The 18,553-nt window shown below is 42.3% G+C and overlaps 1 protein-coding gene across 1 annotated transcript in view; it reads left to right on the top strand.

Annotated features, from left to right (window-relative positions):
• Positions 1–18,553, top strand: part of DNTTIP2 (deoxynucleotidyltransferase terminal interacting protein 2) — a 94,071-nt gene that overhangs the window by 20,493 nt on the left and 55,025 nt on the right. Inside the window, exon 2 of the mRNA XM_085605795.1 lies at positions 9,210–11,107. Coding sequence (XP_085461921.1) covers positions 9,210–11,107 — 1,898 coding nt within the window. The remainder of the gene's footprint in view (positions 1–9,209; positions 11,108–18,553) is intronic.

Genomic DNA, 18,553 nt, shown 5'->3' with positions numbered 1-18,553 from the left:
AAAAACGCTCACAACAGAGGATCACCTTTTAAGAAAAGGAAAGCGACTCCATACTACACCTCTATTTGGTTCCCAACATGGTGAAGTTAGAAAGGAGGCCCAACTATTTCTGGTATGTCATAAAAAGTATATAACATAAGATATCCAGTCACATACCAAGAAAAATCTCTAAACGTTTACTCACCATGAAAGTTAATCACATACACAGTATATGTTTGTTGATCCGCCACATCTACAATGTATTTTTAATGTGGGTCCATACACTTTCGGTCACGTGTGTACAAAAAATATCTAAAAGGGAGAGGATACGGAAGGACATCAGCTTGTGTCCTACTCCACACTAGACAAAGCACAATCCAAGGCAAAGACCACGATATCCCTAAGTTTCATCGCATAAAGGAAAGCCCTTTCTATCGAGGCATTGTACTCCCTATATATGGGAAGTAACAATAAAGTGGAAAACAAAGTAAAAAGGAGATGCTGAAATCACACTCTGCACTTCCACAGGTAATGAATCCCATGCACTTGTTGCCACTGAATGGCACAATTGTTGTTTCCTGCGGAACGTGTGTGGTATGCACAAGTGGTGTAGATGCCTCGCCATCCTTCCCTGAATTGACAAGGCACCAATGTGGGCATCAGAGCGCAGTATACAGAGTAACATTTTTTACAGGGCAAAGAAAATCAAATATTGTAAAAGATAAATGCATTCTTGTACTGCACTTGTTTCCACAGAGTTGCAGCTTCACTGCGCTGCACATGCCAAGTGTTGGGATTCTCCCCACCAAACTAAGCATGCTTTAGTTTAGACAGTGGAAAGAGCGAAAAATATGAATGGGTGGGCACGCACAGATGTCTGCAGCAGCCCACCTACTGAGCAAATATGCTGTGATCCATCTACAAATTAACTCTCTGTAGTCTGAAATGGCAGCAGCGTGTCCTCTGTGCCACACAGCTTGTCACCATGAAGCACAACAGTTTGGGGGGCTTATTGGAGGACTTGTTTTTCACCATCAGACTTTGACCTACCTAAAGAGATAGGAATGAAAGAGGATCGAGAGGAAACAGGTGCGTCATACCACAAAAATGTAGGTATAATTACAACAGGCCCTCCTTGTTTATCAGTGCATCCCTGTTACTAGCCAGACACAGATGGAACAAGCATTGGCATATTCAATAGGTCTCGCCTTTGGGACCTTATAAGTGTTTAGCCATGCAACAGTTGATGCTGTTGTACCAATGATATTGTACTGCATAACTAAATACTTGTAAGGTCCCAAAGGCGAGACCTATTGGCTATGCCAATGCTTGTTTATATTGAGACCAAAGTGATTTGCAGAATATATAGAGGACATCAACAAATTAAATTTATGTAATATAGTGATAACATTGACAAGAACAATTGTCAGAAATAACCATGATTATATATTGATTGTACATGAACAGTCCATGAAAGTTTTTTTTGTAGATGAGGACTATCCGAATTGATATGTGCTATTTGGGTACAGTTATGATGAAAGCAAACTGAACATGCAAACAAACATTATAGTACAATTAATGGAAAAAGACAGTGTAGTACAATTAATGGAAACACCTGGCTAGCCAGCCTTAGTGATCTAAACAAGGTCAGTGTTGTGTACAACTGCAGATAGTGGTAATGAGCCAATGGTACACTGTGGAATACCTATATTATGTATGCCTTAGAGGATTTTTCTATGTAGAGGCTAGAGCTACGGGGTGGCAATTTGTTATATGTGTGGAGGCGGATAGACATGTGAAGGCGCTTGGACCCATGATTTGTTAAACGCTTATGGTGTGCCAGCCCTTAGTGTTATGGACAAGGTCAGTGTTGTGTACAACTGCAGATAGTGCTAATGAGCCATTGGTACGGTGTGGAATACCGGTTATGTATGCCCTAGAGGTTTTATCAATGGAGAAGCTAGAGCTACAGTGTGGCAATTTGTAATAAGTGTAGAGGCGGATAGACCTGTGAAGGCGCTTGGACCCATGATTTGTTAAATGCTTATGGTGGTGCTCCATTCAACAAGGGTGTTGAGTCACCTGTTCCATTGAGTTACAGCGAGCAATCCATCTGCATTCCCATCTGTTTAGAAGTAGCTGTAAGTTACTGCCACAAAGGGGTAGTGTTGGTTGGTCAACAACTTGCGATGATAAATAATTTTCATTGTGTCCATTCTCAAAGTGTGTGACCAGAGGTGCGTTCTGTACTTCACAGCAGATCCGGCACTTATGTTGAATGATCCGTTCTTTGATCATCCGTGTAGTTTGTCCTATGTATACAAGATTGCACGGGCATCATATAGCATAAATCACGTTGCTCGATCAGCAGTTGGTGAAGCTCTTTAGTGGGTAGGGATGTTTATTTTGAAGTCTTTGGTGTTAGACGCGAAGGGACAAACTACACTTATTTGGCATTTGTAATGCCCCAGAACTGGGGGCAGACCCCATGTGGATGTTATTGAGTTGGCGTTCTCTTGTGTCTTTTGCCACGTAATGGCACATACTAGATGATCAGCCAAGTTTTGGCCTCTTTTGTAAGAGAACAATGATGGATCTTGGAAAGTCTCAAGAGTACGTAAGATGTTCCAGTTTTTTTTAATGGTCTTGCTTACTTTGTTGTTGTAGTGGCTGAAGGTAGAGACCAAGGCAATACGTTTATTCACTAGTTTCAGCTTGGGCATGAGCGAAGTTTCTCTGTGGTTATACCATGAATTATTGCATGCTCTTGTGATCAAACATCTGAGATAGCCTCGTAGAATGAATTTCTCAGTGAGTATAGCTGCTTCACGAAAATTACGCATGCCGCGTGGTTGTTGCCTTCAGTGGGTTTTCGAAAGAGAAGGGGCTATTTTACCCTCCTCGATATGAAGAACAAGATCCAAGAAAGGGAGGTCTCTCTCTTTGGGGTCTGATGTGAACTTAAGGTGTGGTTGGCAGTTGTTAAGACTTTCTAAAGAGGAATTTAAAGAATCCAGATTGCCATACCAGAGAAGAAGGATGTTGTTGATATATTGTTGCCAGAATGTTATGTGCTCAAAAAAGGATTGTTGGTGTCTGTATATGGATTTTCTCAAGGTTATGTACATAGAGCATGGCAAAATTCGGAGAAAAACATGCTCCCATTTAAACATCCTTCATTTGTAAATAGAATGTATCCTTGTACAAGAAGTAGTTGTTGCTGAGGACGATTTGTAGTAGATCCATAACAAAATTGGTTGGGATGCTGGTAGGGTGTTGCCTAGAATCCAATAGATTTCTTAAAATCAAAAGGCCCTTTTCATGTGAAATGTTTGTGTATAGAAATTCAATATCTAGACCAACCATGAGGTCGGTCTCTGTGTCGAATGGTCTATACTCAACAAGATTAACCAGGTCTGTGCTGTCAAGTACAATAGTGTCTGTGACTGGGACGAATTCCTTGATTATCGCATCAATGTATTTGCCCAGTAGTTCAAGAATGTACCGGAGACTATCAAGCGGCCCAAAGGACTGTTGGCATCTTTATGTATTATGGGGAGGATGTGGATGTGTAATGCTCAACATGTTACCAGGGATTACCATCTTTATGCCATGGATGGCATTTTACTTGGAATTAAAATTGAGCCAGGGCAAGCATGTAGCCAGGAATTACTAATATTGTTCCGGAGCCTCATTGTTGCCAGGGACTACCACCATTGTGCCAGGCTAGCATGTTGTGAGGAATCATCACCACTATGACAGGCCCATAACTTTGCCATGGATTTCCACCATTGAATAAGGCCCATCTTCGAGTTGGCGCGCACACACAAGGACACAGACCTGCAATCGCAAGCATGCACTCACAGACCTATGCACACAAATACAAACACACTGACATTCACGGACACACGCACTTGCATCCACGCGCTCTGTGCAGCAGTCTGCTGCTTCGGCAGACCTACCGCTCTCTCCTGAGCTCACACAGCGCTGATTGGCATTCCATAAGTGGGAGGGTCAGCCTGGGAAAGGACGACTCTATTGAGGGAGCAATCTGGTGTGCTGGTGTGGCTTATCCTCTGAACAACTCCTGCTGCTGCTATCAGGTGGGTGGGGGTTATCTGCCACTGCGCCGCCTCTGCTCGGGAATGCTTTGGTCACCCTGTAAGAGGAGGGGACAAAGGAATGGGGAGAGAGCAAACCAGAGAGAGTGAGGTGGGAAGACCGGGCCAAAGTGCCTTACTGGGGTAGGGAAGGGTGAAGTGAGGGTGTGGACAGATTTCAGGTTTTTTGGGGAGGCGGGAGGGTTGGCACAATGGTTGCACTGGAAGAGGTATTCACATCCGTATTCAATTAATTACATCTCCTCGGGCTGGCGTAGTCAGTGCAGGCGTTGGTGCACCAGTACTATTTGCTGAGTAACTGGAAAGCTACACTTTTCAACAGATGTAGGTAAGGGGAGTCCTTTATGCCTAGCGTCCTGTCTAATGCCCATTTTTCTGTCCACCCACATTAGTCTTTGCTTCAATACGCTGCTTCATGACAGCATTGAGGCAAAACCTAAAAAGAGTGCTTTCCTCATCATCCTTTACCACCAGGGGTGTCAAAGACATTGCTGTGCTGACAACTCAACCTGGCTGGCTCCCGAAGATATCATTATGCTGATCCAAGCAACTCCTCATCGTACTGGAGGCATAACTTGTTGCTCTTCATCTCCCTAGTATTGTGCCTCTATTAATGCAGAATGTCAAAGGACTTCTCACAGCCTGTTGCTGCAACTTTGAGTAATTTCTTCTTCTTCTTCTTCTTCTTCTCCTTTCTTCTTCCTTCTCTCCTTCTTCTCCTTCTCCTTCCTTCTTCTCCTTTCTTCTTCTCCTTTCTTCTTCTTCCTTCTCTCCTTCCTTCTCTCCTTCCTTCTCTCCTTCCTTCTCTCCTTCCTTCTCTCCTTCCTTCTCTCCTTCCTTCTCTCCTTCCTTCTCTCCTTCTTCTCCTTCCTTCTCTCCTTCCTTCTCTCCTTCCTTCTCTCCTTCTCTCCTTCCTTCTCTCCTTCTCTCCTTCCTTCCTTCCTTCTCTCCTTCCTTCTCTCCTTCTCTCCTTCCTTCCTTCCCCCATTAGTCGGAGACAAACCAATTTTTAAAAAAACAATTAGAGTAACCTGTATTGTAAACTATTTCTCAAGTCTTTTTTTTCTACTTGGCCAGAAAGAAGTGATGGATCTAGAAGGCAAAAGGACACTATGTTGGCTGCGCCTGTATGCACATGTTAAGTTGTCAAAAGAAGAAAAGGCCTTTGACTATTTATCAACCATCATAAATGAAACTCTTCGTAGCTCTCTACAGTAATATTCATGTTAAACGTCCCCCCCCAACCCCCCTTTTTTACATGCTTATGCAGGTGATGAACGGGTATGTGAAACGGAGGACAGGCTTGGCACCTGTCTTTTCAGTACATGGCCAACTTACCTCCAAGTTCTGGCGCAAGGTTACAGTGCTAAAATGTAGACTTTTTTTTCTTCTTTTTTCTGGAGCTGTATATCGGTCTTGGACCATAAAGAAATAGTTTGAGGCATTGAGGAACAGTTAGAGGAGATAGCAATGCATGTATGCCTCCCCTTTTGTTGAAGGTGTGCATCTTCGGAGGTTTGTATTCTGTTTTGCAGTCTCTCTATAGGCAAAAATATAATCCTAGAATGTGGGTAAAAGCTTCAAGTTGCAGCTGTCCTGCTCTGCCTTTGTTTTCTTTAGATTTGTTCTCTTAGTTCCCCAGTTATATATATCAGTTGTTTTTACACCAAGGAATAGTCTCCTTGCAAAAACAGTGCAACACCAGCCGCCCCCGAAAAAATGGGAAACCTGCACATGTAAACCAATTTTACCTCTTTTTAAATGACTGCTAAGTGTCGAAGGGTGTTCCCAAAGGACAGTGGGCACCCACTGCATTCACTGGTTCCTTTTAGTAATAGGGGAATTGTGTTTAGGGATTAGTTTGGAGTATTTCCAGCTTTAGTAAGTACAGCAAAGGTTCAAATGGTATTCGATTGAAGATAACCTCTATTAGCTAACATAACACTACACCAAGGTCTGAGGTCAAAATGATTTCCCCTCCGTTGGGAAATGTGGTTGTATAAAAACCCAGGACTGCCTGAAGGAGATCATTTTACAGGAAGACCAGTCTCTAGGTAAGTGGCACTAATGGAGGGGGCGCTCATGCTTTTGCATACATTGCCTATTGTTGTCTTTGGACCTGGAAGGAATATCCAGGGTGTATTATGGGCTACGCATATATGAGAATGCTAGGGGATAGGTGAGAGATGCAAAAACTTAAACTATGAAATAATGGCGCTTTAACTGTTGAATGCCAATTGGTGCATTCTGCGAGGCTGGAGTGTCCGTGGCTGATTAACTTTCAGATGTAAGGATCGGGAATATCTCCATTATAAGAATACAAATTAGGCACAAGTTAAATCTCAACTGCCATACATGGAACCTTGCCTCAGAAAAAGATACTGCTGAGAAGTCGTGTTTAATTTTAAGAATGAGTGGCTTCTCTTTGTGACTCCTTACAAAGTGAGAGCAGGATTGGGACCCTCTCTTAGCTCACTTCCTACGAGGATATCAAGACTATATCAGGTTGGCATACCTCTCATATAGAAGGCGCTTTTTCATAAATTTAAGGATAACTTTTTTTTTTATTGATGGTAAATGTTAAAAGTGCATTAGTATAACTGGGAAGACCGTTTGTTACAAAATTAGTACTGTCAAGAAGAAGGTGGTATGATGCATAAGAATACCACCGAAACGCGTTGATGCTTTTTGTGATCTTACCACTATGCAGACCTAATACATTTTGCCAGGGATTATGCCATTGTTTAATGGCTGACATGTTTCCGAAGATTGCCATCATTTTGCCCGGGCTGGCATTTTACCTGGATTTACAAATGTGCCAGGGCCGGCGTTATGTCAGGAATTACGATCATTGTCCCGGGGCCTCATTGTTGCCAGGGAATGCCAACATTGTGCCCGGGCCAGCATGTTGCATGGAATCCTCACCACTTTGACAGGGACCGCATTTTATCACCGAAGTATCAGGCCCATTATAACACACGCTCGCTTCCCAAAATGCACTTAACAGACATGCTCACAACTACAAACGCACAGACATTTACAGACACATGCAGAAATGCACTTGCGTGCATGCACACAGTGCAGCTTTTTGCTACTCCTGTGAGCCTACCTCTTCTCTTCTTGGCTCACACAGCTCTGATAGGCTTTCCCACAATGGGTATGACCCAGCCTCTGAGCTTGTTTGGGGGGGCAAGCAGGTGTGCTGGTGGGGTTTACCCTCTGAACAACTCCTGCTGCTGCTCTTGGGCGGGACTGGTGGTAAATCTGCCCCGCTCCCCTCTATTGAGCTCAGTGTTCCCAGAAGGGGGAATGCTTTGGACAGCCTATGGGACATTCATAAAAATCAATTTTATTTAGACTGTTTTATGGTTTTTATTGTATCTTGTCTTCCGTTTTTTTGTTTTTTTATATATAAAAATGTCTTCTTTGTTTTTAATCATATGCATTTTTATCTATCTATGTGCAGTAACTAAAAATGTTTTGTTGTCATTTTGGGGTAATGTCTTTTTGCACTATATGTACACTGCCCTATATTGTTCTCTGTTAATAAAAGTATAAAGTGTTTTTGGTTGTAATATATTTAAATATTCCCATGGCCTTCCTTCTGCTTACATTACTTGACTTTTTAGAATATGTTCCGTCATACAACCTGGAATCTCTCACATATCCTGTGGCATGTTCATCATCCATTTAGTGCCTATTCCGCTTTTGGCCCTTTCCAATGTCTGCTCCCGAAAGATGCATTCTCTTCATCTTCAAATTTACATTGCTCATGCAATCTCTTCCTCCCGCTTACTGCTGAAAGATCGTATTCTTCTCTCACACATTTATTGTGTTTCGTCTTTGTCATGATCCATTTAGGTCACATTTACTTTTTATTTGTTTTTGAGGGATTGTTCTTTTACACAACTGCGCTTTATAGATATTCCCACGTGGAGGCATATTATCACCAATCTATCTAGTGACGCAGCTGGGCTTAGAACCCAGGCGACCAGTTTTTAAAGTCCACACCCTGGCTACTTAAAAACCACAAGTTCTTAGGAGTTTGTTTTTACTAAAAAGTGACTGATTTTGACAAAGGGGTTAGGATCGTTTGCCTGGCCATTTAAATATTTATTAGAAGTAATATGTGTATTAAAATAATATATAAAGAGCCCAAAAGTCAGATGAACATTTTAAATTGCTTTAAATCAAGTACAGTGTCCTCACAACTTTTCCTGTGGTGGATGGAGGACCGATACGTAAAAGTTAGGCTTCCAAACTTGTGATGTTTTTGTTTCAGATTTGGTTGATCACCAAGTTTCAGCGTGTTAAAATACATCCAATCTACCCTGTGAGAGTTGATTGAGCTGGAGTATGATAATGTATGCCAATGGCACGGCAAGCTTATTTATTTTCTCATTCTGATCTCGTCGGCCAAACTAAATTCAACATGACCTACTATTAAATTGCCAAGGTGAAACATTCTTTGCTGTTTCAGCACTGGTATTCTGCTTGTTAGTTTTCTTTGTTGGACCAAATATGCTTTAAAAGTTATTGGATAAAGGTCTGCCACTACTCATGTGCATTTAAAACGTGCTTAATCATATATTGAAACAAAAGGTGACTTGGATTGATATATTGTGGAAACAAACCCTTTTCTTGTAACTATCTTCAGATTACCATTTATATATGCAGACACAGTAACTACATCTCTTTCCTTTGTTCAAACTAGACTGAATTTCAATGGCTTTTATTTTGGTTGAATATTCTGATTTAGGAAGCAGAGGACTACATAGAGATGGATTTAAAACCAGTCATCCCCTTTCTTTTGACTCTCAGGCGTTGAAAGAGAGTTGCTTTGCAACCTATTCTGAGTTAATTGTTAATGTGACTGATGAATGTTCAACATGAAAAACGATAATGCATCTGTTAAGTGCATCTTTGCTTGCAAACTAATGTTAACTTATGGTGCAGTATACATTTTTTATGTGTTTTGATAATGTGAAAAACTAAACATTTTTTCTTTTTTCTTTTTCCGAGTCAGATCGCTTTAAACGTAAAAGTTGTTCAATTTACTTTTTGTGATTAAACAAGTTAAGATTTAATGTGTTTCTTTGTTTTGTTAAGCAAACGTCTGCTGAATCCAGTGCAGCGGACTCCCAAAGGCAAACAAGAGGAACCAAAGCAAAAGGAGCTAAAGCAACTTCTGAATCAGTTGTCCAAGATGAACTTAATTTTGAGAACAAACATGCCAGTGAAACGCCACGCAAAGCGATTACGCCTGAGCTTAATCTTGCCTTTAAAAGAGGTTCAAAGAATCCATCAAGTGGTGACACTCAGTCTGATGGAGAGGTCTCTGAAGCTGAGTCCACAACATCCACACTCTCTGGACTTCGGGCTCCCAGTGTTAAAAGAACAACACGCAATAGAAAAGCTGTAGTGAGTTCTCAGCGCGACCGTGTGCAAAACATACAAAATATAAAGGCTATTTCTGCATCCAAACACATCTCTGAATCGCAAGAAGAAGCCGACATTTCAGATGCAGAATCCAATTGTTCTATATCGAGGCGTACAAGAAGTCGACAAAGTGTATCCAAGTTAAGGCTAACCCCAGCTGTTGAGAACCAAACTGAAGACATTTCAGACACAGAATCCTGCTGCTCAGTCATTTCTGCATGTCAGGCTAGCAAAAGAGTTTCTAGAAGTAGAATTGCAAAATCGCAAACGAATGCACTTCCGCTGATGCAAGACTTTAACAGGGAGTCCCCTTCGGAATGTCAGATTGTGACCAAGAATAAAGCTGAAGACCTTTCCGATGCTGAATCCTGGTGCTCTGGCTTTTCAGCTGGTCCCACCCTTAGAAGGGCAACTAGGGCTAAAATTCCAAACTCGCCAGCTGACCCTGTTCAACAGAAAAATGATTTGAATAAAGCGTCTATCCCCGAGTGTAAAAGTTTGACCAATAGCAAATCTGATGAGATTTCTGATACAGCTTCATGGCTCTCCAAACTTTCCCCAGTCAGAACTGCCAGGAGTCTTACTAGTATTAGTCCTGCAAAAGCCCAGAACGGGACCAAACGCAAGCTTATAGTGAACTCTAAATTGGCATGTCTAGAAGAAGCATCCATGGATACCAATGTGTTATCAGTTGTTCCAACTAGTGTGTCACGCAGTGCCCGAAGTAAACCTTTCAACCAAAGTAATAGTGAGTCACAGTCCAGGTCCGAAGTGGAATCACAGGGTGAGGACCTCCAAGATGATGTAATTCTCATAAGCCCTAAGGTAACAGAAAAAAGGCGCACTAGAGCCACAGCTCGGAGCAAGCTAACTACGATGGGCCAACTTATGGACGAAAGTAAAGTCGAAACGATGTCTGAAGCGCAAGAAAGTGAAAAAGATATCAATTTAAAAGGTTCTCACTGTAAAGATGTAGTTGACTGTCTTCCACAGCATGCAACTGTTAAAGGCTCCATTAAGAAACAGGAGGTATCGTCTAAAAAAGGAAACAAAATAGTTTTAGAGCCCCAGAAAATCGATACAGAACTAACCAAAGATGATGAGGACTGTGAAATTATTAAAGTGATTGAATCAGATGCTCTAAATACAGACACCATAAGTGAAAATGTAATTGCTAGTCCTAAATTGGAGAGCCAAACTGAACCTATGGACAAGCTCTGCAAAAATGATGGTTCTATTTTGCTACTTACAAGTGAGGATGAAGGCGAGATATCAGAGGTTGGTTCAGAAGATGAAAACCAGGTTTGCTTTGTGGAGAGTAGTAAGGAAAAATCATTTTCAACCCTTCCTGCAGAAGATTCGGCCTTATCTGGAAATGAGATGTTTATTATAGATAAGGCCCCCGGTCTGGGCTGTAATAAAACATTCTACATAGATAAAGAGAAAGCACTTGACAGTGAAATTGAAGTGGAGGAAGAGGAGTCTTTTCATGAGGAAGCTGATGATGAAGACCACTTTATTGATGAGGATGAAAGTGAAGACATACTGCAGAAGCCAAAAGCAGGCTTGTAAGTACCCCGCCTTAATGTTTTATAAAACTTTTCACAGTGGTGACAAAAAGCGTAACCAGGTCTACACTTTAAAAATTAGCGTCCTATGTCATAAGCCTTTATAATTAAAACCATTGTAATATATTTGATGTTTCTTAGGCTGAGAATTTAGAATGCCGTAAGCGAAAAATAGTTCTTTTTTCATCTTTGCTTTTAAATCCACCATGCCCTACACCTCTATTTTTCCACTGAAGGACGCACTAGAAACAGGTGAACACTATGGACAAAAATATGCAAAGCAATGTATGCATCATTGTGAAATTTGGGTATCCAAACAACAAAGTTAACTAAGTCAAAATCACCTTTCCGATTAACTGAATTGGAAAGGATGACATTTTATTAATGGCATTGATCAAACTTAAAATTTCTCCAGTATGGCAGAATTTGAAATGTGACTAGATCTGCTTACAGCTCCATAGTGTGCCTTCCAGGGCAGGAACGCATGCAAAGATTAGTTAACATCTACAGAGTTTGGAAGATTTACATTATTTTAAATTTATTTACAGAGCGTGTGATTAGCCGAAGGTGTCTTGGCGCTGGCTTGATCATAAAACTAACCACAAAGATTCAGAAGACCAACTGTTGTCAGAAGAGTATAAGGCTATGACCAAAGGTCATAGCTAAAAAAAACAGGTTTTTAATGCTTCCTGAAAAAAAGTTGATTGTTCATGGTTTTTAGCTGGATTGGACAGGCATTCAAGGAACGTGATGCGCTGGTCACAAAACGTCTTCCTTCCCATGAGGCAAATCTGAATTTGGGGACTATTACGTTATTGGCCATGGCGGACCGCATGGTTCTCGATGGTCTGTACCAATTTAAATTCTTCTTAAGTTAGTCCGGTCCAATGCCATGCAAGGCTTTAAAGGTAGTGTAGAGGGTCTTAAATACTACTCTGTCTTATTGGCAGCCAATGTAACTGCTTTAGTGCCATGGAGGCAGATTTGAATTTAGGAATACCAAGAAGGATCCGTGCTGCTGCATTCTGCACGATCTGAAGTTTATTGTCTTGTTGCATGTTGGAATATAAACCATTACTGTAGTCCAGCTTTGAAAGGACCGTAGAGGTGACTACTGTGTTTTTTTGTTGTGTTTTTTTTGTTTTTGAAGGGAGGTTGGGAGGAAAGTTGATCTTTTTTTTCTCATCCTAATGTTATTGAAAAATTGGAAGAAGAAACGGAGTTTGCCTGATCACAGTATGTGAGTCTATCCTCCATGATTACTCCAAGATTACAAGCCTTCCTGACTGGGGTTGGGAGGGTTCTTAACTCTTAAGTTCTTAAGTTCCCAAATAAGATTACCCCAGTTTTCCCTGATTTCAACTTTGGGCAGTTGTTGGCCGTCCATACATGGACTGCCTGCATGCAGTCTTGAAATCTGGAATCTGAGTCCGCATCACTCTCCATTAAGGAAACAACAATGTGTGTCATCGGCATATGAAGTGAGCGAAAATCTGAACCGTATAATCAGATCTGCCAATTTTGACACGCAAACATTGAGCATGGCAGGTGTCAAGGTGGAGCCAGATTTTATAAGAGAAGTGACCTGCTCTATAGTTGGATCTGCGAATTTAGAAAAAATCGTGCCATTGGCTGGAAGGGGGAGAGAGAGGGTAATTCACCTGAGAAGTAGCCTTCATGGAGGAAAATTTGTAACAGTCTGTCTCTGATTATATAGAGGACACTTTCTTTACCGTTTGAAAGAGTTCTTTAACTGAATTCTTGGGGGGGGGGGTGTTTGTGTGTGTGTGTGTGTGTGTGTGTGTGTGTGTGTGTTAGTTAGTGGGACGTTTACCTCACTATAATCTGTCCCCAGATGCACTCTTGCCATCTACATTATTTTATTTGGATCCTAAGGGTTTCAGTAAACCAAGGAGCCAAGGGATGGTGTGTCTTGCTATGGGAGGAGGCCTTTGCTGGGGCCTAAGAGTTGGAGGCTGACGTCAGCCAATGTGTAATTAACTACTGAAACTTTAATATGCTCGGTTATCGAGGATGAAAATACTAACAATGATTGATTGAATCAGTCAGGCTGCATCTTGTTCCAGGTATGAGTATAGAGTTTCTTGGAGAGAGACCTGCCTTGTTGAAGGTGATGTTGAAGTTTAAGATCGATCCTCTCTGCTAGGTGGTTGGACCGTGTTAACGGTAGAGTACTGATATCCGATATGTGAGTTGTTGGTGAAAATACCATCAAGACAGTGACAAGCAGAGTAGTTGGGGCCTAGTACCTGGGATAGATCACGACTGGCTGTCTTGTCAAGTAGAATTTTATATCTTTATCAGTGGGGTCTTCCAAATAGCAACTAAAGTTTCTTAGTAATGTGAAATCGGTTGCAGTAGCGGAAGATTCCAAGATGGTACTCAGATCTTGGATGAAGACTTGTTTGGGGCCCGGTGGGTAATACAGAATTAACCAATTAAGAGTGCCCTTTGGAAAGCTCAATACAGAAAGAGAGGGCTATACCCCCTTATTCTTTTTCACTTTTTGTTCTTAATACCTCAGTTACATGCTTGTACTAAGGGATGTTTCCATGTGTCTAAACATAATACCCCATGGTCTTCGCCAAAAATGTTTTTTTTGGCATCTCCGTTTGAATATTACGCTTTGGTTTTACAGTAATTTCCACAGTGACTGTAAATTGACAAAGGCTGCTTATCAACTAAGGGTCTAGAAAACTCAACCTAAAATCGAGAAGAAACCGAACACAAAAACTATTCAATTACTAGGGCTCTTTCCCTTTCCCATGGTATGGTGGTGGATATCCACACGAGTCGGCAATACCAATGTTCTTTTCTCAGTTTGTGGCCTTGATAGCATCCTGGTTTGTCTTTAACTTCTAGTTTAATTAATTGAAGAGGTGAAGCAACCTGAGTCTAGGCTGACTAGCAATCTCTCTACATCGCTTCCTAAACATTAACACTGGCTGCCATACCACTATGACATTGTTAGGTCTCGCCTGAGCCAGCGCATGCGCTGTCTCAAGCGAGACATTTAGTAAGCAGGTTTTGAAAGTGCTACCTAGAGGCTTTTGCTGGCTACCAGCTTGCTGTTACGCGCACAAGCGTGCGCGGCGTGCACAAGCGCGCGCGAAGTGCACAGCTGCCATCTGGCTTTCGTCCGCTTTTTTTCTTTTCACTTTCGCTCCGCGCGGCCGTGTCACTTTCACGGCCACGCGGCCATTGCTTTTTTAACTTTGAGCGAGAGGCGTGCACGCGGCCAATGCTTGTTTATTTTTATTTACTTAAGCTATTTTTCTCGTGGCACTCGTGCTTTTACTTGCTCCCTTTCTCTTTCCACCCAGCACATCTGTCTTGCTGCCCAGACCCCTCCCCACCGTCACCGCTGGTTTAAAAAGTAGGCTCCTTTCAGCGTTTCATTTATTGACACTGTTGTGCACTCGTGCTTTCACTCACTCCCGTTCTCCTCCCACCCAGCACGTCTGTCTGGCTGCCCCCGCCCCACATCCCTCCCCACCATCACTGCTGGTTAAAAAGTAGGCTTCTTTCAGCATTTTATTTATTGACATTGTTGTGCTTGTACGTTTGATACCCAAGTATGGAGTTTCCCAATCCATCTTGCCAGAACGCATGCCTTCATTTCACCGACCACCTCCCGCCCGTCTTTCTATTTGTTATTCATATGTTCACACTTGAAATTTCCAAGGCGGAACTCGCTCGGTGACGCTTTTCGTCGTGAGTGGAACTGTGGCCTCCTTTATGCCTCTCCGCCTGGACGACTTCTGCCCCGAGTGCTCAAGATCAAGTGCAACAGGACCCAAGTTATCCTTGTGGCTCTGGACTGGGCACGAAGAGTCTGTTACCCCGAGCTCCTGAGCATGGCCATCGATCCTCCAATCAGACTGCCCCTTCGGGAGGATCTTCTGTCGCAGCAGCAGGGGATGATTCTTCACCCACACCTGTCCAGTCTCCACCTCCTTGTGTGGAGATTGTGCGGCGACAGCTGAGCGCTTTCGACCTTCTGCCCGAAGTCTGCAATGTCATCTTGGCAGCCAGGCGTCCCTCCACTAAATCTGTATACTCCTGTAGATGAAACAAGTTTGTGGCAGGGTGCTCTGCAAAGGCTGTGGATCCCCTCTCTGCCCTTCTTTCAGAGGTCCTCTTGTACATAGTTTCTTTGGACCAGCAGGGTTCTGCTCTGGGCACTCTTAAAGGCTATCTCTGCTTTTCTTTGGCTGCCAGATAGGCCATCCTTATTCAAGTCTTCTATTGTAAATAGATTCTTTAAGGGCATTGCTAATCTTTTTCCTCCATCTCCTGTCATAATGCCTCAGTGGGACTTGACTATTATTCTCACATACCTTCTGTGTGCTCCCTTTGAACGTCTAAAAAACTGTACTCTCAGGCTCCTTACACTCAAAACTGCCTTCCTAGTGGCCATCACCTCTGCTCGAAGGGTGAGTGAGCTTCAAGCTCTGTCTTCCAAGCCCCCATTCTACTCTGTGCATCCGGACAAAGTGGTGCTTAGAACAAGGCCTTTGTTTTTTCCTAAAGTGGTTACACCATTTCTTGTAGTACAATCTATCACTTTGCCCACCTTTTTCCCACCTCCGCACCCTTCCAAGGAGGAGGAGAGACTCCGTCTGTGTGCTGTCATTCTACCTTGACTCCATCAAAGATTTCCGGGTGGATGATCAATTCTTTATAGATATGTAAGTGCCAAGAAAGGTCAGGCTGTTCAAAAACGTACCATTTCTCGATGGATTGTCCTTTGCCTAAAGATCTGTTACACTTTAGTGAAGAAGGATCCTCCAGTGGGGCTGTGTGCTCATTCCATTAGGGCTACGGCAGCAACCACTGCATTGGCATGTGGAGTCCCTCTTCTTGATCTGTCAGGTGGCAACATCAAGTTTGGAGGGACAGCTATTTTGTCCGTTCGGTCCTCCTGGACATTTTAGTCTGAATTTGGTTAGCACACCATCCTCCTGGGTTGGTATTGCTGGGGTATATATCCTAAGGTAAGGAATCTACAACTAACTGTCTCTTTCAGATGAACAAGTTACTTACCTTCGGTAACAATGTATCTGTAAGAGACATAGGTTAGTTGTAGATTACTTACTGCCCCACCCATCCTCTCTGTTCTGCAAACTGACTTCTATGGAATATGGACTCCATAAGAGGGCCCTAGTTGGTGCGCACCAGTGGTCAGTGTCTTTCATGGCGCTCTCCTTCTGGTGTGGAAAGTTGTTAGAACTGACTTCAATGCACAGGGGCGGCATCTAAGTAGGCACCGCAACGATGACTGACGTGGAGTTGACCGATGCCACCTAACGACGCGCAGGGGTACGGCCTAGAAAAATCTCCAGATCCAATCTGATGTCTGGGGGAAATTCTAAGGTAAGGAATCTACAACTAACCTATGTCTCTTACAGATACATTGTTGCCGAAGGTAACTCGTTCTTTTGTGCCGGACTTTAAATGGGGTTTTTGTTTTTAAATACCATTATCTTCACTGGGGGCATCAATAGGGATTTATCTAGGTTGAACTCGTAGCCCAAGCCCTTCACAGACTATCAGGAGCTGTATGACTGGTTAAGTACATCAATAGGTTGACTGACTGACTGACTGACTAGAAACCATTTTAATGCTTGTACTCTACAAAATCTATTCCACGTATCCGTTTCACTCATCTCCTTGGAATGTCTTCTGGACTGACCGAAAAGAACATATGAATGACAGAATTGGTATTGCAAACAATTGTATAGAAATTGTTTATATTAATTAAATGTGGCCCTTTTTTGCATATTTTCTTTGCAATCGCAGTAATCCATGTGTTCTGTCCGTGATTGAATTTAGAGTATGATAGATGTATATATATATTTCATAATGAAACTGCTTTTGAGACTAGGATAAATTTGTGTGAGTTTAAAATATCATTGTGTTTATTGATCAAACATATATGTAATATAACCATATGTATAACCTTTTTGGTTTGCTTTCCTTTAGTATTGCATTAGTTGTATCTAATTTTCTTTCAAAGTAGGCTGGGTTGGCAGGTTTTTTGTATTGTGCCCCAGCCTTTTCCAGGGGTTCAATTTCCCTCACCAGTCAGTGCAGATAATGAACCAGCACTCTAGTCTTGTGCCCCTGCCTGTATGTAGACCAGGTGCTTCTCTTGTAGCATCACCACCTCTGCCTTCTCTTCTACCAGGTTAGATCGACCCCTCATCTTAATTGTGACTAACTTTGGTTTGTACCAAATGACTGAAGTCATGATTATGTAGCCCACCCCTTTTTAAAATAGGCCCTTCTGACTGAATATCTTTCCTCAATAGAAACCCCCTCCTGTTCACGCTCAACTGCCCCAAGAAAATCTAAAACCAATACTATGGATTTAAAACTTAAACACGACAAATACAAAAAGGTAGGCTCTGAAACAGAGACCGTTGTCCAGTTATTCCATTTCCAACTTACTATGCGAGCTGCTGCTTCTATGCACTTATTAACCTGCACTAAATAAATGCATTCAAACTATGAATAATCATGTCTTCAGTAGATGGACTAGACAGAATTGTCCACAGCATGGCTTTTGTCAATATAAAACTGACACTTTTGGGTCCCTGTGAAGAGGCGCTCTCATTTCTGGAAGATTTCATTTTCTGTCTTTGAGGACCTTCGTCGTCTTCTGGACCGGTTTCTTTGCTTAAGCCATTCATTCTTACCAGAGTCAAAGGATGCTGTTATTGATTTGGGTCGTTGATGTTGTTTCCTCCTGGGATGGCTGAATGCCCAGTGCAGCTATACCCTCTTTCATGTTGTAATTCCCACCTTTGCTCTGGATTTGCAATCTGCAGGGATGATTCCATCCAAATCTTATTCCCTGTTCTGCCATCTCTTCAACATCTGGATGTAAAATGATTTTTCCTGTCTAATGCTGTCTGCTCGATGTCCTACGGTTCAAAGAGCCTGTTGCCCTGTATATTTACTGGGTTGTTCCATTTTGCGTCCATTATCAAGTTTTCTTTCTGTTAGAAGGCGGGCATCTTTGCCAGGATTTCCCTGGAAGCTTTTCATGATGTGGTTTGCATGGGCCAACTTTCCCTATGCCCTCACCCTCTTCCCCTTTCACGGCAAATGCCTGCACAAATAGCATTTAACATTGTCCCTCATATTATCCCCCTTCCACCTCCTTGTTACTATTTCTGAGCTGCCTTTTGCCCCTTCTTGCATGATTTTCTTCAACCTTCAGTTTGATTTTTATTTGACAGTTTACCGCCTCCATTTTGTATTTGTATGTTGAGGGCACTTCCACTTTTTATTCTAGTTATGCTATCCAACGGACCACCTGGTTCATGACTTGTCTGAGCATCACTGTTCTCTTGATCAGACAAATGCCTTTCCATTCTTCCATGTGTTTTGAAAAGAATGTACATCCTTTTTGGTTAG

This window comes from Triturus cristatus, chromosome 1_2 (genome assembly GCF_964204655.1).
Source record: "Triturus cristatus chromosome 1_2, aTriCri1.1, whole genome shotgun sequence".
NCBI classification, from domain to species: Eukaryota; Metazoa; Chordata; class Amphibia; order Caudata; family Salamandridae; genus Triturus; species Triturus cristatus.
This window is presented reverse-complemented; position numbering and strand designations above follow the sequence as displayed.